Source organism: Panthera tigris, chromosome A3 (genome assembly GCF_018350195.1).
Source record: "Panthera tigris isolate Pti1 chromosome A3, P.tigris_Pti1_mat1.1, whole genome shotgun sequence".
Classification (NCBI taxonomy): domain Eukaryota; kingdom Metazoa; phylum Chordata; class Mammalia; order Carnivora; family Felidae; genus Panthera; species Panthera tigris.
Genome location: NC_056662.1, coordinates 1,915,993 through 1,939,619, shown reverse-complemented (window position 1 = coordinate 1,939,619; position 23,627 = coordinate 1,915,993). Strand labels below are relative to the sequence as shown.

The 23,627-nt window shown below is 63.1% G+C and overlaps 1 protein-coding gene across 4 annotated transcripts in view; it reads left to right on the top strand.

Annotated features, from left to right (window-relative positions):
• Window positions 1–21,738, top strand: part of CDH4 (cadherin 4) — a 536,089-nt gene extending 514,351 nt beyond the window's left edge. The window contains exons 9-17 of one of the 4 annotated variants that reach the window (XR_006215334.1): window positions 2,716–2,901; window positions 10,120–10,373; window positions 10,840–10,982; window positions 14,056–14,289; window positions 15,381–15,614; window positions 15,698–15,837; window positions 16,430–16,594; window positions 18,013–18,282; window positions 18,984–19,058. Coding sequence is in view for 3 of the 4 variants with exons in the window: in XM_042980003.1 (XP_042835937.1) it covers window positions 2,716–2,901; window positions 10,120–10,373; window positions 10,840–10,982; window positions 14,056–14,289; window positions 15,381–15,614; window positions 15,698–15,837; window positions 16,430–16,594; window positions 18,013–18,194; window positions 18,984–19,176 (1,731 nt within the window). In the remaining variant the exon portion in view is untranslated. Of the gene's footprint in view, window positions 1–2,715; window positions 2,902–10,119; window positions 10,374–10,839; window positions 10,983–14,055; window positions 14,290–15,380; window positions 15,615–15,697; window positions 15,838–16,429; window positions 16,595–18,012; window positions 18,462–18,983 lie in introns of those variants that run through there. The other 3 variants (XM_042980003.1, XM_042980004.1, XM_042980005.1) reach the window with 3 other exon arrangements.
• The last annotated feature ends 1,889 nt before the right edge of the window (window positions 21,739–23,627 follow it).

The window sequence follows — 23,627 nt, the reverse complement described above, 5'->3', positions numbered from 1 at the left end:
CCCGGGCGAGCGTCCACCAGCAGGAGGTGTGTCTCCCGGAGGCTCAAGCGACACCAGGCGGTGGGACCTAGGCTTGCTGGCTCAGTGCGGTTAGCAGACTGGCTCCAACAGGGGGCCCTGAGTCTCCCTTCCCCCACCGCCCCCCCCACGAATGCAGGGGGGCCGCTGTGCCGGCTCCAGGCCTTCCGCTGCTTCCTCTGCCCGGCTCCCACCTCCCTGAGGACCACTGGGGGGCGTCACCCCACACCTGCGCTCCTCCCGAGAGCTCCAGGGACCGGGGCACCCCGCATGCATACACGCACGCACACACTGTCCGAAGCAGCCCTGTGCCCCCCCCAGGATGACCCGCCTCCTGGCCCCCAGCCCCCCAACCCTCCCTTGTACTCTCCAGGCCTCGTGGCCAAGGCTCGGCAAAGTGCCCTCTGAATGCCCTGCCCCCATGGTCCTCTACCTGAGGCCTCTCCGCCCCAGGACCCCGCCCCACCCACAGCGATGGCAGGGCCGCTCCCTCCCCGACAACAAGTGCCTGGGATCACAGTCAGGCAGGGCTCCGCCTCCCCCCTCCACGTTGGGTCTCTGGCCACTGGGCTGAATAGCCCTGCTGTCCCTTGCCAGGACCTTGATGCTGTGCACTGTGGCACCCCACAGTCCCACGAGGGTAGGGGCCGGCCCCCTTGCTCCCGGCTGAGTCCCCGGGGCCCTGGGGATGGAGGGAAGAACGCCCACCAGTGCGCCTCCCGGAGGCTGGCCTCTGGGGCCGCAGCTCCCGCTGGTGGAGGCAGGCTCGGGAGGACAGCGGCGACCGGGACCTGCTGGAGGAACGGGAGCGGCCGCAGGCCATTAGCTCGGAACGGTCACCGGCTCCAGCACCCCCGAATCCCACGATAGGATCTCGTGCTGCTGCGTGGGACGGCGTCTGAGGGCCTGGTGGGAGAGATCCTTCTTGGATAAATTCACGATTGTTCTTGCTGACCAGGTGATGCTATCAGGGTTTGAAGACTTGCGAGGTCCAGGTGACGAGGGCCCTTTGTGCGCGCCTGAGCGGCTGGGCTGTGGTGTTCCCGGCAGGACGTCGATGCCCAAAGTCCAGGAGGCTGACACAGGAGCCTGTCCTGAGCCTGTGAAGTGCAGGTGAAGGTCTGTGCTCTTGCCTTGGGTTGAACAGAGCCCTTTGCAGCCCCGGAGGCAGCCGACCTTGCCGGGGCTCGGGTTCCTCCTTCGCTGGGCCTGAGGCCCCAGGTCCCCGGAGCCGCACACCAAGCACACACTGGCCGAGCTGCAGGGTTCTGACCTCCAGGAAGCCAGAAAGAGCAGAGCCACCAGCCCCGACGTCACTGACCCACAGAACCACCGATGGCCACCCTCGGCCTTCAGGCTCCCGGTTCTGGGAAGTCAACTCCTGTGTTCAAGCCACCGTGGCCCAATTTTCTGTTCTTTGCACCCAGAACCCCCTCGCCAACGACCAGCTGAGGCCCGAATCTTCGAGTGCCCCGGGGCAGAAACCGGTGCGGCAATCCAGGCCCAGAGCCGGGCTGGAGGGATCTGGTCTCTCCCAGGATGACCCAAGCTCCCGAGGGAGAGAACCGGAGGCCGGATGCCACACCCACCAGCTGGCGTCCATCGCCCGGGGGGAGGGGTCCCCTCAGAGCCAGCCAGCCAGCCAGCCCCGCACGGGGGCCCCGTGTGTAGGGGCCTGGCCCTTGGGCTGCCGTCAGCCCCGGACGCAGAGTGTCGAAGAACCCAGATGGCAGCCGCAGCGTCCGAGCCGTGAACGCACGGCTGGTTCCACGGTGGTGGAGGACGCATGACCGGCTGCCTGACACCCCCCGCCGGGCGTTTCGAAACGCACTCAGGGGTGGTGAGTTCGTTCTGGAGCAGAAGCCAAGGCCCGCCGCTCCCTGGGTGCACAGGAAGACCGTCCTCCGCGTAAAGCAACGCCATGCCTGTCCTGGGGGGCGAAAGGGCGTTTTGGGGCCGCGGCCCCCGGGTGGGCACAGGGCAGCGTGACTGGGAGGCCTTGTGCGCCGCGGGTGGTGGTGACGGGGAGTCCTGTGAGGCTCGGGCGCCACTTCTGCTGAAACTAGGCAGGCACGGAGGGGGCCCGGGAGGACGAGGGCTGGGAGCCAGGCTGCCTGGGGCCACTCCCAAGACTGTCTCTGGATTCCTTCCTGCCCGGCCGGTGGCCCGGCCCACGGTGACAGGGGGCTGGTCCTCAGGACTGGCACTCTGCCCCCCACTTTGTGGTGCCCCAGGGTCTCTTAACCTCTCTTGCTTCATCTGTAAAATGGGGGTGAGAACAGGGTTACCCTGAGGAGACGGCATGGGCAGCGCCCGGCACGGTGCCGGGACCGGGGGTGGGGGGCAGGGAGCCCGGGCAGGATTCTCCCGGGAAGCCCTGCACGCTGCGAGCACGTGCTGTGGTGTCTCGTGTGCCCAGCTGTCACACGGGCTTCCGGGCACACGGGGAAGGTCTGAAGGGGGTTCAGGAGGGAGGCCGGTACGCACGTGTGTGCAGGTGCCCGTGAGCCTTGGTCTGAAGGTGGTGGGTACGGTTCTGAGCCCCGGGCCGGCCGGGGGCGGTGGGGGAGGGCCCGGAGGGCTCTCAGCAGCCACCGTGCGCGCCAAATGGGCCCACTTGCGGGCGACAGGGGGTGCATCCCTGGGGCTGGTCGAGGGGCCCACAGGGTGAGAACACTCTCTCCTTGTGTTCTGCAGTACGCAGGGGAGGTACCCGAAAACCAGGTGGAGGTGGTGGTTGCAAACCTGACCGTGATGGACCGAGATCAGCCCCACTCGCCAAACTGGAACGCCTTCTACCGCATCATCAGCGGGGACCCCTCGGGGCACTTCAGCATCCGCACGGACCCCGTCACCAACGAGGGCATGGTCACCGTGGTTAAGGTGGGTGCCCTCCTCACTTCCCGCCAGCCGTGGCGAGCTCCGCCCCGGGCCGCGACCCTGGGACCCACCTGCTGGACCGGAGGCGGGCTCCCGAGGACGTGGCCGTGTGACCTCCAGGGACTGGGCGGCCTGACCTGCCACACACCCCCCCCCCCGCCCCCCAGAGACCACTCTCCTGTCCCCTCCCTGAAGGCCACATCGCTGCCTCAGTCCAGGAATGGGTGAACCCCATCCCTGGATCCCGGAGATAAATCCAGCTCAGCCACGAAGGAGTGTTTCCTCATCCGGCATGGCGGGACTTGTTTGTCTAACGTCTGAAGATTTGTCATGTACCTTTCTGAACAGCTGAGGCCTGTGCCTTCCCTTCCCGGTGCTGTGTTGATCCAGGATTTGGTGTCGCAATTTATAGACAAATGTCAAGAACGGTGTTGGGGATGGGGGTGTGATGACGGGGGGACAGGGTGAGGGGCTTGGGGGGACTCCTGCGTCCCCAGCGCGGTCCGGGAGACAGGACTGCGCGCTCGTCAGAAGTCACAAGTGAGTCCTACCACACGTGCACCTAAGACTGAGTTTCACGGCCCTTAACGCTGGGCGCACAGGCGGCCACACCCTCCCCACGGAGCCCGGACCGCGTGTGCAGATGGCATCCGTCACCTGCACCGCGCTTCTCCGTTTTTCCTTCTTTGCGTTGTTACCCACCCGGGGCTTTCCTCCAGACTCTCGGTTCAAAGTCTTTTTAAGGCAAGATGGGTGTTGGAAAGCACGTTCGGGTTAATTTTGCGCTCTTTGGTAAAGACAGCATCCTTTCAGACGTTGTCTTGCAGAGGAGGGTGGCCAGGAGGGGGCACGGGCGGTGGGGGGCAGTCCGGGGAGGCGGCCGGCTCTTGGCTCCCTTACCGCGGGCACGGGCCAGTCGCCCTCGCTGTGCCCCGGACGCGCAGGGCTGTCGCTGACACCGCAGTAGATCCTGGACAGAGAAGGGCAGGGCGGCGCCTGGAACCGCGCCTGGAAGGCAGTGAGAGCTCACGTGACAGGAACAGCTGCTGTCATGACACCAACTGGCTGCCTCCCCACCCGTCCCCCAGTGTTCAAGGAAGGTCACCTCAATCCCACCAGGGTCCCCAGGTCCCTTGGAGGCATCGGGCCCTGTGTTGGGTACACATCACTGCCCGGCCTGCAGGAGTTGACAGTCTGCAGGGGGGCGTGAGAAGGAGCCACGGAGACGTTCTCGCCGCAGGCGTGCGTGAGGTGTGCCTGCCTTCTGTCACACCACCCGGCTGCTGTCTCCAGCCCCTGTGCCCCCCAGAGTCCTGGGACCTCCTCTGCCTTCGGGGCTGACCAGGTGCCGGGTAGGGGAGGAGAGCATCTCTGGGCCACTGCAGAGATGTGTGTGGCCAGCCTGGCCCTCGGCCCCCTGGCCCAGGCTGGCTGCGTTGTCCCTCGGCCCTGAAGTCTGAGGAAATACACAGTCCCCTCGGGCAGGTCTTGCCCTGCCCCCCACGCCCCCGGCCCCCTCCTCCCCAGCCCCACTGGGCCTGCTATCTCTCAGGCTCTAGCCAAGCTGGGGCACAGCCGCTCTGCTCCCAGGCCCCCAGCCCCGGTGGGCATCTGTCACCATCCCCAGCCTCCTCGAGAGCCCCCTGCCTCTCCCCACACGTCCCCCTCCTGTCTCTCCTCCAACCCCAAAACCACAATCTCTCCCAAGGAGAAAACCACAGGCGCAGACCAATCACAGGCCCTTTCTCCTGCCTCACCTGGACCTCAGCTTTTGAAGCAGAAAAGCCAACAATTGGCCTCTTCTGTCCCCCCCCCTCGGCAGCAGTAAGGCTCCCAGAGGCCGAAGCGGGGTCGCAGGGGGGCAGGGGACCAGGGGTCGGGGGGGAACAGGGCATGCGGCCCCCACAAGCCCCTCCCTCCACCAGCCCCGCAGCCCTGCAGGTGACAGCTCCCACCCAGAACCGAATCCCCCCTCAGCAGGGTGCCCCCAGCCCCTCGCCTCTCAGCGAAAGGTCTTGGCCACGTCCGGGGAGGCAGCCACGGTGAGACCAGGGAGCACACACAGCCGCCCTGATGGAAGCTGGAGGGGCAGATTACCTATCGATTTCCCCATTACAAGCGTGTTTTATTTTGCCCTCCGACAGACGGTTACTGGCAGTAACAGTGTTTCTGGAAGGCGTTCTCACTCAGACCGGTGACACTATCTTAATGCATTACACGCAGCGTTAGTCCGTGTCCCCCGGGGACTTGAACCAAGAAACAGGGAGAAAGATTACTTCCTGTGGTGGCTGGTTCGCGGACAAAACCATGACACTTAAGTGGCGTCGCCCCGTCCCCAGCCGGCTCTCGGGGGGTCCTGGGGGAGGCACTGGGACACCAGCCGCCGTTTGGCCCCGGGGGACCCTGGACACAGCGTGGGTGCAGGTGTGTGCTGTGGGCCTGGAGGCGATCGGACATCAGGACAGAGGAACCGAGCCCACACCTGGGAGGGACAGGGGCTCGTGGCCTCTGGCCTGAAGTCCCCCGGTATGGTTCGGGCCAGCGTGCCTCACCACACTGGCCGCCCGCTGGGGCCGGTGAGGGTCCTGCCCGGGTGACATCAAGGCCCTCCCGCAAACACGCGCCTCGCAGCACCCGGCATCGCGTGCCAGGTGATGGGCAGCGGTGGGCGACCAGGGAGGCGTCAGACCATCCCCCGCCGCCCCAGGCCGACCCACGCTGGCTCTGTGCGGAGACACAAGGTGAAGCCCCTCCTCAAAGGGCTGTGAGGGGCAGGGGAAGACGGCAGTCGTGACACGGCCTGTGCCACGGAAGGACGTGGCGTCTCGTGGTGGGGGTGGGGCGGGGCTCCCGGAGGCCCGCGGGGACCACGCCTGGAGAGGGCGATGGGGACATCAGGCCAGAGCCCCGGTCTCTGCCGTGGGGCCGGCCCCGGGGTCTCGTGAAGCCCCGCGCCCACCCCCTAATATTATTCACTGCTCTTACATTCCTTCGTGTCCTACTTAATACCCCCTCTGTCGCGGTAGCTGAGAAGGCGTGGCTTTGATGCAGTGCGTGTAAGGTTTCTAATGCTCACAGACGAGCTGCTGGGGATGGACCTGGGTGGGGGGGAAAGGGGGCTCAGGTCGGATCAGCGGGGCGGCCCCGCCACCAGCAAGTCGGGGGTCCACAGCGAAAACTGACACAGCAGATACATTCCTCTCCAAGCAGAAGCACGTTCGACTACTTTCCGTGGAAACTGGCAGGAGTCGGACGGCCGTGAGCCTGTTCCGTATCCCCCGCCATCCACACTTGTGCCTGAAATGCGTTTTTCAGTCCCCGGCCTCGTGATTCTCCACCCCTAAGTATGTCAGGATGCATCGCCCTCAGACACGCGTTCCGCTTACGTAACCACGTACCGGACCCGGGCCGTGTTTCCTTCAGAGTCTCCGGTCCAAATCTGTGCTCCATTCCCCTTAACCTTCCTGAAAGTGTCTGTCTGCGGTGGTTTTTCAGACCTGGATCTGAACGGGGTCCCTGCATCCCTTTGGTCGTAGCATCTCTCGAACCTCTCGTACTCTAGAGGATCCCACCGTCCCGTCCACCATCCACCTGTCGTAGACACAGCGGCAGATGGCCGACGGAATCTGGCCCCACGTGCCGGATTTGTCCAGTCACCTCGTCACGATGTGTCTTGCTCCTCTTCTCCCACAATTCCCGTGCCCTGGGACTTAGACCTGCAGGGTCCCTCCGTGGGGACGAGCTTTGCGGCTGGAGCGGAGGAGTCCCATCAGGAAGCCCCTGGCCGTCCCTCTCTGGCCACGTAAGCCTGCCCACTGAGCTCGGGCGCTGACAGCCCCTTCCGTCCTTGTAGACCTGACTCCCCCCGCCCCCTTATGACCAGCACGCAGGCTGCGGCGTGACGCTTCGTACCCGCAAACGTGCAGTCCTCCGTCGGTCCGCCTCCGCTGGTCTTATCATCTGCTGGTGGCCCTTGTCCGGATACGTGTCTCCACTCGTACAAATCGGTGCTTTTAAGAATCAGTCGTTCCCTGGCTGCGATGAGTCAGTACTAAAGAGCTTGCCCTCGGCAGCAAGGGCTGTGCACTTAAGTGAAAGGCAGGTCGCGGTGGTCAGAGCAGCGGCCCCCCAGAGATGCCCGGGCCCGAGTCCCCGGAACCTGCCAGTGCATAGCAGTCAGCTAGGGGCTCTGGGAGAGGACGCTACCCCGGGAAGTCCGGGTGGGCCCCGTGGACTCAGCCTCTTTGCGAGACAGGGGCAGGAGGTGAGTGTCAGAGGAGCCGTGGGGAAGAGGCAGAGCTCAGACAGCACCACACGGGGCAGGATGCTGCTCGGAAGGGGGAGGAGGGGCCAGGAGCACGGGGGCCCCGGGGGCTGCAGAAGGCAAGTGTCCGGGAGGGTGCGGCCCCGCCCACACCTTGACCTCAGCCCGGCGACGCTGAGTTTTGACTTCCGACCTCCAGAACTGTAAGATAACAAATTGTGTTGCCCTGAGCCACTAAATAGGAACACGAAACCAGGACGGGGCCCGACAGGACACGCGAGATCGATCCTGTACGCGTTACTTCTCTTCGTCCGTTCTCAGCCTGGCGGCTGGCCGCGGTCCCTCCGAGTTTCTGCTGCTGCCGTAACAAATCACATCCAGCCTGAGGGAGGCGCTCAACACACACACTATTCTCTCCCACGTCTGGTAGTCGGATGTCCAAAATCAGCTCCACTGGGCCGGAACCAAGGAGCCGGCAAGGCTGGGCTCCCCCTGGGGATTCCATTTGCTTTTTCCAGTTTGGAAACCACATCCCTACACTGTGGCCCTTCCTGCCTCCTCAGAGCCAGAACCTCGGTGCTCACACAGCTGATGCTGTGTCCCTCTGTCTCCCCTTGTAAAGACCCTCGGATGGCATTTCAGGCCCCCTGGGGAGTCCTGGGCCATCTCTCACCGCAAGACCCCTAACTTCATCATGTCCACAAAGTCTCTGTGCCACGGGGGGCGACGTGGTCACAGATTCCAGACATCAGGACCTGGACGTCTTTGGAGACCACTCATCATCCCACCAGAGCAATAAACAAAATGTGTGTGTGTGTGTGTGTGTACGCACATGTGTTCATTTTCTCACTACGGTTAAGAATGCGTGGATTTTTATGTATTCACCGTGCTTCGGTCAGCTGCAGTCATGATCGGTTCTGGCCGGTGGGAACTCCCCTGGCTGGTTCCTGGGTCCCTTCCTGAGTGCTTCCTTGCACTGTGGCCCAACCGGATGCCCCCAGTTCATCTCGAGGCCCGGCCTGCCTCCCGTCTGGGTCGGCCATTTGTCTAGTGAGAAGGGTACTTAGAAGCCAGCATCCAGACGGCGGAGGGGCTCGCTGCTGCCTGCCTGCCGTTTCTCCTCGGGGTTCCAGGGGGCAGAGCGAGGAAGCAACCCTTCACGTGCCCACCCTGCCCGGCTCCATTCACTTCACTGACTCAGATGGCCGTTTTATTCGAATTTAACACTGGAGGATTTTTACTTAACTTCAGTGACTTCATACTCGTCTTTCCTTTCTCGTACCCGGAAAATCTTATTTCCTAAACCACGTTATTACACGCGTTTATTTACCTTATCCTGGAATATGCATCAGAGGCTTTTTTTTAAAAGCCTCTTTATTTTTTTTAAAATAAGCCCAGGGGCCACCTGGGTGTCTCAGTCGGTTGAGCGTCTGACTTCGGCTCAGGTCATGATCTCACGGTTCATGGGTTCAAGCCCGTGTCGGGCTCTGTGCTGACAGCTGGGAGCCTGGAGCCTGCTTTGGATTCTGTGTCTCCCTCCCTCTCTGCCCCTCCCTCACTGTCCTCTCTCTCTCTCTCTCCCTCTGTCTCTCTCAAAAGTAAGTAAACATTAAAAAAGAGAGAGAGAGAGAGAGAGAGAACTACCATCTACATATTGCCCTGGTCACCTGAAATCATTATTCTCTTGAGAGTCATGTTGATATATAGTTGACTTCATTTATTTCAGTTTGCTTGCAATTTTCGGGGATCGCTTTACACGCCTAACATTACTCGTACTGTCTTACCAGTGGCTGTGTAAGGTGCCATACGGCTCCAGAGCCAAAGCTCTGTGACGGCGTGTGCCCAGCAAACTCATGCCCCCGGCCCTTCCCTCCACCCTGTTCCGTCCCCCAGCTGGCAGGGGACCACTTTCACGCGTTCTTGCGATTCACCCCTGCGGTCTTCCTTTCCACAGATGCGAACAGCTACACACACGACCCCGAGCTCCTCCCCCTCCTGTGCACCTGCTCCTGCTCCCCGGCAGATCCCGGAGCTCCGTCCGCCTCGGTTCACTGTCTTCCTCATTCCCCACACCTCCCGCTGCGCCCGTGCGGTCCGCTCGGCTCGCCCAGCCGGCGCTCTGGGCATCCGGGCTGCCTCGGGCGCGCGCCCTCCGTGAACCACCCAGATACCGCGGGGGGGGGGGGGGGGACCCGTCCGTGCGTAGGTTACCCCGCAAGGGTCTGAACAGAAGTCTGAGGTGCTGCTACAGGGGGTCCCGTCGCGTCCTGGGCTGTCGTGTCATGTCGTGTCGCGTTGCTTCCTGTGAGACTGCCGCAGCCCGCCTTTGAGCCGTTACGTGCAGTGACGTGTGCCGGGGCCCCAGCGCCTCCGTACAGCCTCCCTCCCTCCCTGAGCTCTGGCATTTATCAGTCAGGCTCCCGGTGCCCCAACAGGGCGTAACCGGAAATCATGTTAGCGCAGGGGCCACGCCAGAGGGAAGGGAACCCACAGACCTGATGCGTGAGTGTCCTGAGGCTGCTGGGCGGGTCAGAACAACAGAAGAGGACCCCCCCCCCGTGGCACCTAGTAGGGCACCCCTAGACAGGCAGCAGTGGGGGCCTTGAGCGAGCCAGGCTGGAGGGAGCGGCACCTGACGAGGGAGCCGCAGAGGGGTGCCGCCACCGGGAGCCGGAGCCCCCGGGAGCCCTGCCACTGACGTCGCACGGCATGACGGGAAGGCGCGGCGGGGGCCCTTTTCCCCAAACTCTTTCTCCCCCCTCTGGCAAACTCCACGGGAAGCCAGAGACAAGGGGCCGGCCTCCCTAGGGACCGGCCTCCTGGGCACAGAGCGGGCGGGAGGCGCAGGCACAGACTGGGGCGGCGGGTGCAGACCAACCAGCCCACGGCCCCCACCCTCTGAGCCGGCCGCGTGGGTGCCCGTGCCGGCTCACCCCCTGGGGCCTCCCTTGTTCCAGGCAGTCGACTACGAGCTGAACAGAGCGTTCATGCTGACCGTGATGGTGTCCAACCAGGCGCCCCTGGCCAGTGGGATCCAGATGTCCTTCCAGTCTACGGCAGGGGTGACCATCTCCGTCGTGGACATCAACGAGGCGCCCTACTTCCCCTCGAACCACAAGCTGATCCGCCTGGAGGAGGGCGTGCCCACCGGCACCGTACTGACCACGTTTTCGGCAGTGGACCCCGACCGGTTCATGCAGCAGGCCGTGAGGTGGGTCCCGACCCGTCTTGTGCGTCCGGGCAGGGGGCACCAGGAGCTCCGGGCTGGGGACGGCGGGGACCACCCGGCCCGTGTGATACAGGCGCTCACCCAAGAAGGTGGAAAGTTTTCCACACGTTCAGCAGTATCTCGAGTCAGGTCGGTCCTGGTCCAGGTCGCTGCGAGTCCCTTGGCCTCTCCGTCTTAGCTCCTCAGTCTCCCCGTCTGTAAAGAGGGGGCAATGAGAGTATCTGCCTCCTGGGGTCCTTGTGAGGATCGGGAACCCGTCCGCCACGGCGACCGTGAGCCGCTGTTGAGGGAGGACCCCATCCGGGGCGGCAGGGAAAGCCCCGGGGTCCAGGCGGGCGCCCCGCGAGGGCCGCGTCCTGCCAAGTGCAGGCTGGCGGGTCCGGTGGCCAGGGCAGGCCGGGGGCTCGGGGTCACTCCCCCTTCACCTCCTCACCTCCTCCCTCCTCAGATACTCCAAACTGTCGGACCCAGCAAACTGGCTGCACATTAATGCCACCAACGGTCAGATCACCACGGCAGCCGTCCTTGACCGCGAATCCCTCTACATCAAAAACAACGTCTACGAGGCCACCTTCCTGGCAGCTGACAACGGTGCGTCCCACTCCAGGGGGCGACTGTCGGGTGCTCACCCCTGCCGTGCGCTTTATGGCAGGGAGACCGAGTGAGGCCCGTCCAGCACCCGGAGAAGGTGGAGGAGGGGAGCAGGGGGGCACCCGCCACGCCAGGTGTCCTGTGCGGAGCCGCGAGGGGACCTCATCGTCCTTCAGTGCCCTCGGGCAGGCCCCTCTCTGCACGCGTTCAGAGCTCTGGGCTGCCTGACCACCAGAGGGGGCTGGGGAAGGGACTCCTCCAAGCAGCGCTGGGGCTGCCACCCCTTGTGACTGACCACCCCTGACCCGGACCCCGGCAGCCTCAGTCCGAGCAGGGGCCCACGAGGGGCCCCAGAGGCAGGGCAGACACCCGTGAGAAGCCACGTGCCAACCACATGAGCCCTGGGAGCCCGGAGAGGGTGACGGCGAGGCCCCCGAGCCAGACCGGGGAACCCCAAGGAGCCTCGGGTAGGGGTGAAGGTGAACTGGGCAGGGATGAGGGAGGGAGGGCTGAGCAAAGGCGGCAGCAGTGGAGCCAGGATGGGGCAGGAAGAAAGTTCACGCGCACTGGGGCCTCCCAGGGATGTGGACAGATGGGTGCTGGGACTCCAGGCCCCACGGCCACCCCGCCCCGGATCCAGGGCACCCAGGAGCCGGCAAGGCCCAGAGCCCAGGGTGTCTACCCAACTCTGCACAGGAGGGGAGAGGAAAGATCCCAGAGCCAGGAATCAGTCCCGGCACCACTTAGTGGTGGGGAGAGACCTGACCGCTCCGTGCCCCAGTTTCCTCCTCTGCAAAGTGGGGATAACCCTACCGCCTCCCCTGGGGCTTTGAGAATTGATGAGCTAGTGCCCCCTGAAGCACTGGGAACAGGGCCCAGCCCAGGTCAGCGCCACTGCGAGTGCTGTCATTGCCACGAGCTCCTGCTGTGTGCCAGGCGCTCATCAGCCGACCGAAAAGACAAGGCTGACATTCCAGGGGCCCGTGTGTCAGCTAGAACCAGGTCCAGCCGCGTAACGGTGATAGAAATCGCAGCGTGAGTGAGGTTTCTTTTCTCCCACGCGAAAGAAGACTGGAGGCAGGCCGGCAGCCGTGGGTCTGGGGTCTGGTTTGAGAAAGCAGGCTCACTCTGGCCACCTGTGTGTCTTCAGCGAGCTACAGCACGGTCCACAATGGCTGCCGGTGCTCCAGCCGTCACGACCACATGCCGGCAGACAGGAGGAAGACCAAGAAGGGCAGGGACACATTTCTGCCCTTCTAAGGACTTCCACCCCCAGCTCGTAAAGGCCAGGACTTAGCCACGAAGCCACGTTTCATTGCAAGGGATGTTGAGAAATATGTCTTCTGGCTGGGCAGTGATGATCCCAGATAAAATCTGGGGCTCCAGGTCTTTTAAAGACAAACAGGGAAATGGATATCAATGGACAACTTAGCAGTCTCTTGGCCCCACGAGACGAATGAGAAACAAGTCAACCAGATAATTTCAGGGAGCAAGGTCTGGAAGAAAACAAAGCAGGGCATGGGAGGGAGGGGCCGGGGCTTCCACTGTGCTCCCGAGCCGTGCGGCCAAGACCTGTGGGACCAGAAGGAACAAGCCAAGGGAAGATGGGGTCTCAGGGGAGTCCCAGAGTTAGGCAGCAGCATGTGCAAAGGTCCTGAGGCAGACCTACGCCCGGTGGGTTCTAGGACAGTGGTGCCGCTGAGGCTTCAGGAGCAAGAGTAGCCCTCGCACAAAGGCTCGTCCCACAGCAAGTGAAAGCTGGGGCCCGGTCACCACCTGCTGGCCTCCCTCCTGGCTTCCCTGACCCTCGGGGTCTGCAAAAGCCCGGCCCTGGAAGCTGACGTGAGGTGCGCCAGCCCCGCTGGTGGGGGTGGTGCCCCTCCTCCAGCAGCTCAAGCTGCCGGATTAGAAAGTGGTTTTAAATGAACCCGTGCCCAAGCAGCAGAAGGTAGAGGGCCGCCCGAAAAGGGGAGGCTGCACCCAGCCTCCTAGGATCGGAGGACGGGCTTTGCCGCAAGGAGCCCAGGCTCGGGAAAGGGAAGGCGGGTGCCGGCGGCACGGGGCCCGGAAGGGGTGGGTCCCGGCTGGTGAGCGCCGTCTGCAGCCGTGCATCAGTAGAGCTCTGCGTGAGTGCTGTGGGCAACGGTGGGCATGTGCGTGTGTGCACATTGTGCGTGTGCGTGTGCATGCGTGTTGAGTGCTGTGGACAACTGTGTGAGTGCCGTGGGCAACTGTGCGTGCACGCGTGCGCGTGCAGACATGTGCGTGCGCGTGAGTGCTGTGGGCAACTTGTGTGCGCGTACATGCACATGTGTGCATGTGTGTGTGCGTGCATGTGTGCGTGTGCATGTGTGTGTGTGCATGCATGCACGTGTGCATGGGCACGTGTGTTTGCATGTGTGCGCATCCATGAGTGCACGTGTATGCGTGTGTGTGCACATGTGTACACATTGTGTTGCGTGCATGGATGCGTGTGCATGCACCTGTGTGCTGTGGGAGACTGCACATGCATGCATGCACACGTGTGTGTGCGCATGCGTGTTGCATGTGTGCGTGCACGTGTGCACCGGTGTGTTTGCTGTGTGCACGTGCATGCATGTGTGCATGTGTACGTGTGTTGCGTGCACGTGTGTGCTGTGGGCGACTGTGCACATGCATGTGTGCACGTGTGTGCGCGTGCGTGTTGCGCGTGTGCACGGGTGTGTTTGCATGTGTGCACGTGCGTGCGTGCATGTGCGCATGTGTGCGTGTGCATGTGTACACGTTGTGTTGCGTGCGCGTGTGTGCTGTGGGCGACTGTGCACATGCATGTGTGCACACGTGTGTGTGCATGCACACACGTGTTGCATGTGTGCATGCGTGTGTGCGCGCACACACTGGCAGCTCCACAGCTGAGTGGTTGTGTGTGTTGTACAGCAGGTGTTGGTGCAGGCTCAGGGCTGTGGACGTGGCCGGGGATCCATCCCTGGGTAGGGCGGTGGGGCTGGGGCGGGTCCCACGTGCATCATCGTGTGCCCGTGGTCGTGGAGAATCAGGAGCAACCCCGCACAGTCACCCTGTGCCTGTCCCACAGGGATCCCCCCGGCTAGTGGCACCGGAACCCTCCAGATCTATCTAATCGACATCAATGACAACGCCCCCGAGCTGCTGCCCAAGGAGGCACAGATCTGTGAGAAGCCCAGCCTGAACGCCATCAACATCACCGCGGCCGATGCCGACGTTGACCCCAACATTGGCCCCTACGTCTTCGAGCTGCCCTTTGCCCCGGCCGCCGTGCGGAAGAACTGGACCATCACCCGCCTGAACGGTGAGCCCGCCTCCGGCACCAGCAGAGTGGACACGTCTGGGGCGCAGCACCCCGAGGGGGCCCACGGAAGAGTGAGCGGTGGGGACGGGAGCCCTTTCCCCCCCACCGGACCCCCACGAGGCAGGGGACGCTGGCCGTGCTCCAGTCCGTCCCTGAGGGGGCCATGAAGGCAGTCCCACTCTTAGAACGAGCACGGCCATCAACATCCTGCAGCCCCAGCCACTCATGTCTGTGACTGCTTCCTGCACGCGGCACTGACTGGCGGGACCCTGACCAATCTATTTCTGAGGGCAGTTTCCTAGGTGTGGATTTGTTGTATAAAAGGGCATCCAGATTCTGAAATTTTCTAGCACCGAGGATGCATCCGGAAAGGTCACACCAATTTGTAGTTTGACCAGGAGTACAAGAGAACACCTGCTTACCCAAGCCCTCACCAACACTGAATGTCATTATTTTCTGGTTTTTAGAAAATGTTTTATGTTTATTTTGAAAGAGAGAGCGTGTGAATAGGGAGAGGGGCAGAGAGAGAGAGAGAGAGAGAGAGAGAATCCCAAGCAGGCTCCATGCTGTCAGCAAGGACCCCAATCCAGGGCTCAATCCCACGAACCATGAGATCACGACCTGAGCCGAAATCAAGAGTCGAACGCTTAACTGACTGAGCCGCCCAGGAGCCCTGAATGTCAGTTTTAAAGAGCATTTTCCCAATATTAGCCAAAATCACTGTCTCCATTTTCATCTCTTAACTACCAGTGCCCTCTTTTCATCTATTCATTGGCCATTTGCTGTTTCTTCCGTTAATTGTTCAATGCCCTTGCCTAATTTTCTTTGAGGTTTTTTTGTAATTGATTTGGCAGAACTCTTTATATATTAAGGAAGTGACTTCTTCATCCTACACGTTGCAATTGCTCTTTTCTTGAACTGACAGTATCTTTTCACTTTACGGAACGATCTAGCGCGTGCGTGTGTGCGTGCGTGCATGGACCAAATATAGTTTAGATTTTCGTGCTGTCAGACTCTCTGTCCCCTCGAAGTCCTGGGGTAAAGGAGTGCTGGCTGCAGACTGAACGAAGCCTGTCCTGCCCCTCTGCCAGGTGACTATGCTCAGCTGAGCCTGCGTATCCTCTACCTGGAGGCTGGAATGTACGATGTCCCCATCATCGTCACAGACTCCGGGAACCCTCCGCTGTCCAACACGTCCGTTATCAAGGTCAAGGTGTGCCCGTGCGACGAGAACGGCGACTGCACCACGGTTGGCGCCGTGGCGGCGGCTGGTCTGGGCACCAGCGCCATCGTGGCCATTCTCATCTGCGTCGTCATCCTGCTCAGTGAGTACGGCTGAGCCACGCATGCGCACCCGTGCTCACACGCGCATGCGCCGCTGCTCACGGCGCGGCCCCTGCCCCCACAGCCATGGTCCTGCTGTTCGTGGTGTGGATGAAGCGGAGGGAGAAGGAGCGCCACACCAAGCAGCTGCTCATCGACCCCGAGGACGACGTGCGTGACAACATCCTCAAGTACGACGAGGAAGGGGGCGGCGAGGAGGACCAGGTGAGGCGCGTGGCCGCGGCCCCCTCCAGGCTCGCAGCTGGAGGGCGTTTTGTCCTTCGTCTCGGTGCGGAGGGGCCCACGCACCTGCCAGGGCAGCAGAGATGGGCGTGGCCTCCCTGCCCGCCCTCGCCCGCACCCGGGGGCTGGCACGGCGCCCCCCATCCCGCTCTCCCCCCTTAGCCGGGACCCCAGCCCTGTCCCCCCCCCCGGCCCGCGCGCACAACGGGGACGTGCACGGGGCGCCTGGGAGCGTGGACTCCAGGGAGCTGCCTGGCTGGACTCTGGGTCTGAGGTGGCCGTGGGGGACTTGGGGCGGCTGTGCACCCCACTAGAGCTCAGTGCCCGCTTAAGACAGGTGAACGGGAGCCCCAGCCCCGGGCTGTTCCCGGGAACAAAGGAGGCGCGTCCTGGCAGGGGCGGGGTGCGGTCCCCGGGGCCCTGGGGGAGCGTCAGACCGGCGAGGGCAGCCTGGGGTCACGGGCAGGACTGGGCTTTGCGGGGAGGGCGGACCGGGTGACGGGACGGGGCGGCAGGCGCGCTGGGCGCCCCTGCCCGCGGCCCCCGCTGGTACCCCCGCCCGGCCCCTCCCCAGGACTACGACCTCAGCCAGCTGCAGCAGCCGGAGTCCATGGAGCACGTGCTGAGCAAGGCCCCGGGGGTGCGGCGGGTGGACGAGCGGCCCGTGGGCGCCGAGCCTCAGTACCCGGTCAGGCCCGTGGTGCCGCACCCGGGAGACATCGGGGACTTCATCACCGAGGTGGGTGCTCCGCACGGGGGCGAGGCCGCCCGAGCAGGGCCGCTCCGCTGAGCAAAAGGCCCCGGTACCGCGCACAGGCCGCAGCCCCTCCCCGCGTGGGGCGGCCAGGCCGGGCTGCGGGGACAGATCCAGACCGGGGCTCAGGGGTCACCCTGTCCTCAGCGCCCCTGTGACCGCAGGGGCCCCGCGTGTCCCCCCGTCTGCTCTCTAACGCTGACGCCTCAAGGGGGGCTGGCGACGTGTGTACCCCGCCCGTGTCAGAATCTAACCGTAAAATAACTGACTTACACAGATCGCAGCCCAGGGGGTGGTTCCGCAGAGACACAAAGGTGTCTCAGGACGCTCCTGAGACGCGTCACCAGCCGCAGGTCAGAGTTCTTCAACTGCCCCAGAGCTGATCTGCCTCAGGCGGCACTTACTCCCCGGGACGTGATGAAATTTCAAAACCCTTAATCTGGGATTCAAAGCCCATTTCGGATAATTCTTAGAGAAAAGTAAACATGGAAACTTCAAACCATTCTTACGGAGGGGTGATACGGGTGCCCTTCCCAGGGCAGGGCTGGGCAGTGAGGTGTGTCGCAGCCAGCGGTCGCTGTGGGCACCCAGGCCACCCCGCAGTGACCGCCCCGGGGCCAGCGGGAGCCCCTCCCCACGGGGACGGCCCAGGGCGGGGCCAGCGGGAGCCCCTCCCCACGGGGACGGCCCGGGGCGGGGCCAGTGGGAGCCCCTCCCCATGGGGAGGGGACAGCCCGGGGCCAGCGGGAGCCCCTCCCCACGGGGACGGCCCGGGGCGGGGCCAGCGGGAGCCCCTCCCCATAGGGAGGGGACAGCCCGGGGCCAGCGGGAGCCCCTCCCCACGGGGACCGCCCCGGGGCCAGCGGGAGCCCCTCCCCACGGGCTCAGGAGCAGGGGTGTGCACCCACCACCCCCACGGTCCCGGAGGAGGCCACAGGACCCCTCGGGCGGAGAGCGCAGCTGCTGGCGGGAGGAGAGAGGGCCAGGGCGCACGGGGAGGGGCTCTGGCAACACCTGCTGCGTCCCCGGTTTTGTTCACGGGACGGTGACCGTGGGGCAACTTGAGACTTCTGACTTGTGGCCACCTCAGGGTCACATTCCAAGTGGCAGAGACACGGGATCGCGACCCGTCTGCCCCCTGGGGAGGGGCTGCTCCCAGGCGCAGGCCCCGCCCAGCCCTCTCGCCTCACGGTATCGGTGTGGCCTCCAGCATCTGGTGTGCCACCTGTTCCCCCTTCCCTACACCCCAGCCCTACTCCGTTCTCTGAGGCCCCTCGGTTAGACAAGGCCGCACTTAACGGAGAACCTACTGTATGCAAAGCTCAGCCTCCTGGCCTGCCCCCCCCCACGCTCCCGGGCGCCCCCGTGTCCCCCACCCCTCACCCCGTGTCTCTGTGACCCAGGGCCTCCGAGCCGCGGACAATGACCCCACAGCTCCCCCCTACGACTCCCTGCTGGTCTTCGACTACGAAGGCAGCGGCTCCACCGCGGGCTCCGTCAGCTCCCTCAACTCGTCCAGCTCCGGGGACCAAGACTACGATTACCTGAACGACTGGGGGCCCAGGTTCAAGAAGCTGGCGGACATGTACGGAGGCGGCGAGGAGGATTGAGCCGCAGAGGGGCCTGTGGGAGGCGCCGGGCCGCCCGGCTCCCTGCGGACGTGTCCTTTAGTGGTGTGTTAGGGGGTCCCTCCCCGCCCCAGCCCCCCCAACAGGCGCGCGTCGCCCACCGCAGTAGCTGGCTGGCGCTGGAGGAGAGCGCGAGGCACTCTGTCTTAACTTGAATTTCCTAGAACAGAAGCACTGTTTTTAAAAACAAAAAAAGAAAAGTGCCTTTTGGTACATGTATCAGATTCCCTCAAACTCAGGAGTGACTAAAAGCAAGCAGACAGACCACGTACGGCCCCCCAACCCCAGTCCTGAGCGCCCCCCCCCCCAGCCCCAGCCAGTCCCAGCTCTGAAGGCACCAATTAAGGAATCGGGGAGAAAGTGTCCTTTTTTTTTTTTTTTTTTTTTTTTTTTTTTTTTTTAAAGTGGGTGATTTGCTTCACAAAATTTACAAAGAAAGCCCAGTTTGGGGTCCAAATCCCAACGGCCCTTCCGAGCCCTCCAGCGTTGCTCTACACGGTGGGGGTCTCCTGGGCCCTCAGGTGTCCTTGAGGCTGGAGGGCTGCAGGAGACCCAGCCGCAGAAAGCTCCCCGGGGGCGGGCCAGGCCTGTCCACCAGACGCACTGCTGTGTGCACTTGGCTTTCAACGCGTCTTTGGCTGCCCTCCGACTCTAGACGCTGTAAATAGCTGGGGCGGGTGGGGTTCCCAGGGGCTTCTCTGATGCTCACCATCTCTTCCCTCGGCTGTCCCCGGGTCCCTCCCCAGAGACAACTGTCACCCCAAACTCCACCCAAGTCCCCGTTGCCTTTGGTCCGGAAGAATACAGCGTCCCAAGAAGCCACAGCCCGAACCAGCCAGCATCCCCGAAAACCCTGCCGTGAGCCCTCCGCCCCTCGCGACTGGATTCCCGAAGGACCCCGTCAGAGGCCCGGCCCCCGAGAACCGGACACATCCGTGAGGGCCGTGCGGACGGCAGGCAGGGCCGGGAACCCGCACAAGCCACAGCCCTTCTGCATCGGAGTCTCCGATGCTCCTGAGTTCACGTGCGCAGCAAAGACCTGCTCCAAGTGGCCAGGCTGCCCTGACGTTGCTGTGCCATGGGTCCCACAGATGTGTCTGGACGGCACCCACCTGAAACAGCAGCCCATCTCCTTTCCTTTGGACCCAGCTCAGCCCCGAGCAGCTGCTCAGACTCCGAGAGTTGCAACAGCCCTTTGCACAGGCAGGTCCGACGCATACACCAGACTCGAGAGTCCGTTCCGCAGGACGTGAAAGGCGCCGTGTCCCCGGGGCCCACTGGGAAGACCCCACCGCGTTTGTTCTCTGGGTGAGAAGAGGCTCCTTGGTCCCCGGCGGGAGAAGACAGCCTCGCAGGAGAACCCTGGTCTATTCACAGGCTCCCCAAGAAAGGGGCCGAAGGGTGCACTGGCTGTGGGCGGGACTTGGCGCTGGGGTGCCCTCGGGGAAGCTGGCTTGCCTCGGTTTCCCGCCCTGGAGCCTTGAGGAAAAGCTTCAAGGGCTTGGGGAGGTGGGGAGGGCTAGGGCTCAGCTTGCTGTCCGTGCTGTCCGTCTGGTTGTCTTTGATGCAGTCTCAGCCTGTGGCCTGTCCCCCTGCCTGTGGTCACCCTCTTTTCCAAACAGCTTTGGCCTCAGAGGTGTACGTGGGGCACGTGTGTGTGTGTGTGTGTGCAGTGGGTCTGGGTTTGTCCCCACCGGACGGCAGGCTTCCTCCGCGTGCCAACCTCCTTGCCAACTCCGCCGTTCTCCCAGAGCTGAGCTGGGGCCGTGAGCACAGGTGTGTGGCCGGCTGCTGGTGAGGCTGAAGTGGGTTCTGCCCCTGACCCCCTCCCCCTGCCTGGGGAGGAAGGGAGGGACAAAGACAGCCACCGTGTCACACGCTGGAAGCCCCGTCTATGCAGACGTGGGGCAATCTCGGGGGGGGTGGGAGGGCTGTAAAGGGGGACTAGGACCCCTGTCCAAAGCCGACCTATGCAGATGCCTCGGGGCCAGGCGAGGACTGTCCCTGTGTCTGCGGACGTGGCCATTCGAGGGATTGCTGGTGGGGTCAGGACTGATGGAGGCGAGTTGGAATCTTGTGTGTTTTGTTGTTTTTGGAAAGTTCATCCACCTGTTGAACTTCTAAGTGTGAACACGGTCCGGGCACTGAGGCAGCTGTGGATTCTCCTCTGAAATCCCGACTCTCTCGGGTTTCCGGGGCCCTGGGCTTCCTCAGGGACGGACGTGCCAGGCCTGGCCCAGGACCCGGCCTCCTGCACACCGATCCCGTGGACCCCAGCACAGGTGCCTGTCTCCCCTGCCTCCTCGCCCCACACCCCTGCCCCTCACTGCCGCCCGGCCCCTGATGCAGTTTGCCTAAATCCTACAGGCCGAGGCTGTGGCCGCCAGCTGGGCGGGTGTTGACGGGGGACTTCTCACACCCATCCCTGCTTCCAAATGTCTAGACAGCTGCCCCTCTCGCTCGCCCCTGCAGTCCTCGGGGGCCAGAGAAAGATGGGGTTCCCATGCCCTCCCACATCCGCCTCGGAACAGGTTCCGAGGTCAAGCTAGCGTTAGCTAAGTGTGCAAGCAGCGTCAGACGCCTCTCTCACGTGGCTTGTAGACAACACGTGCCCGTGATCGGGGCCACGGAGGCCCAGACTCGGCACTGGCAAAGCGCCAGGGCATAGTTTCGTTTCTGTAGGGAATTTCGTTCTGGGAACAGGACACACCTGCACCGTAGGGTGGAGGCGAGAACGCGGCCGTGGTCGGCGGGCACCCCGGCCGAGGACCCCCGCGTCAGTCTGGGCCTCCCAGACAGACAGCCAAACGTCAGGGCCTCGCGATGCCTCAGTTTCCCTAGCGTGAGCACCGGCTGACGCACGGGGCGCCTCTGTCCTCTCCAAGGTACAAAGTTAGGGGAGGGGAGTCTCTGTCAGTGCTAGAAAAAGCACCAAAAAACCCGCAAGGTCTCGCATACGCAGCGCCACACCCAGCGCGTCCTGCGGAAGCGCTCGCACCGCACGCACGGCACGCACGTAAGACAGGTTCTGCCCAGCGGGGAGCCTCCTCTGTGTATAATTGGAACGCGTTTTGCTTTTCCTTTTCTCTCCTTTTTCCATTCTGATTTTTGTTTTTTGCATGTTTCTTTTTGAAAATGGACAAAATGTGTAGCAGCCCGCATGACTGTGGTTGTTTTGGGGAAAGATACCGGAGTATGACGTGTCCCCACTGCAACTCTGAGCACCGTGGAGTTAGGCAGACGCCCCAACTTTTTTTGTAACCGTCAACAGCACAACTATTTTGTATTGTTGTTTGTATCATTTTGTACCAAAAAAGCAAAAACAAAAACAAAAAAAGCCAAGGGAAAAAAAAAAAAAAAAAGGGAAGAGCGTCGATGTTTTCTCAATGTGTTTTTAGTGCCCGGCAGTCTTGGTTCCAAACTGAGGAGCGGCTTTGCGGAGCCGCCCTGTGCTGGAGCGGAGTCGGGGCCCTGGCGCACTGCTCCAGACGAGTAAATAAAGTCCCCGTTTTAAATAGTCGGCTCAACCTGGCTTGTGTTTCTCCGAGCATTCGAGAAGCCAGTGGTGCCCCCGGACAGCAGGTGGCCGGATACGGGGCTTCGGTGTCGAGAGCGGGGTCTGTTCATCCGGCAGACGTTTCTGGGGCCCCTGCTGTGTCCCAGGCACGGTTCTGGGCTCCGGGAGCACGCGCGTGAACGAAACCAGGCACGATCCTCCCATCTGTGAGGCCGGGAAAAGCATACAAACGAAAGCCCACAGGCCGCAGGTGCCAGCGTTTCCAGGTTCTAGAAGTTCTACGTCGAGCCCGCAGGTTCTCCTGCCTTCGTGATGCCACGGACGGCCAGGGTCACCTTGAGAGTCCTCATGCCCCACGGGTCGTCTCAAGGCCCGGGCCACCTCCCCGCCGTGGAGGCTCTCCATCTGCTGGAAACCCAGCCAGGCCGGGTGGGCCTCAGAAGCGCTCTGATTGGCCCAGCTCAGTCACATGACCTGCCCCTTGCCTCCTGGCTTGCCACTGCCCCAGGGGTGGCTCACACCTCCCCTGCCCCGCAGCCGGGCCTCTAGCGCAGTGCTGGCTGGCAGAGGCCGCGCACCCCAGCCCGACCAGGCTGGGCCGGCAGACGCCCCGCCCTCCTCAAGGAAACGGAGTTCAGAAAGCCCGAGGGGCCACCCTGCTCGCCTGCTGCCAAGTGGTCCAGCCAGACCTGAGCCAAGGGGGCTGCTCCCTGCACCCCAGCCCCCCGCAGAGCTGACTCTCCCGACCTCCCTCCGGCCTTTACTTAGGCACAAATTTGCATCCACAATAACATGCATAACAAAAAGTCACACGGTTAATTACGGGTGCAGTTCATAATTACAGGCACAATTAGCCACTTGCTAATTTTGAGGGTGCCAAGCAAGCAGCTAATTACATGCATAATTAGGCTAGTGTTTTGGGCCTGGGACAGGCAGTGGGGGGCGGGAGGGCACAAACTCCTTATCATCAGACCCCCGGAGTGAGGCCCTGGGGGGTGGGGGTGGGGGAGACTGTGCTAAAGAACAGCCTCCCACACCCGGCTCCCCAGCACAGGGCTGGTCATCCCGGAGGAGTCCAGCTTGGGGCCTCTGGGAAGCCAGGAGGCCCCTTCCCTGGAGGCCCAGGAGGGGCATTCGGTCACTTCACACGGTGCACTGGCAGAGCCCCAGGGGTCTTGGCTCCCCCGCTGACAACCCACCCTGAGGGCCGGGGACCCTGGGACGGGCAGAGGGGCCGCAGGCAGCTGCCCAGAGGCCCCATGAGAGGCCCCCTCCCCCAGGACATCACAGGGCCACGGCCTCAGGGGCAGGTCAGCCACCGACCCGAAGCCCGCCCTCCTGGCAAGAGGTCAATGCTGTGGCCTGGGGGAGGGCAGCAGAAACGCTCCTTGATCCGATTAGGGCCAGGGCTTGAGGATGGACGCGGGGGGGGGGGGGGGGGGGGGGGGGAGGGGCAGGAGCAGATGGTGGACTGAGGAGCCTAAGGCTCGTGGGGGCCCCTATCCCGGATCTGCCCCAGGCGTGGGGAGGACTTGCTCTCGGCTCTGGCCATGTTGCTGGCTGTGCCCGTGGCACAGCCACACGTGGACAGCCTAGAGCTCAAGATGAGGCCAGCAGGAGTGGGTCTAGGGTGTAATCAGGGCTGCGAGTGGACCCCGGGGCGTGTGTTCTAAGGGGGAAGGGAGAGCCCGTGAGATGCAGGACAAAACGAGAAGCCCTCACGTTCCAGGTCAAGGTGCCACAAGCCATTGCCCGCCTCCCAGTGACAATACCACTGATGGACAGACCAGTGGCCGATGGCGCCATTACCTCTGTCCCGGAACGTCCACCTTAGAGCTGTTTTACCTGAGAAATAGACGTCTAATCTGAACCT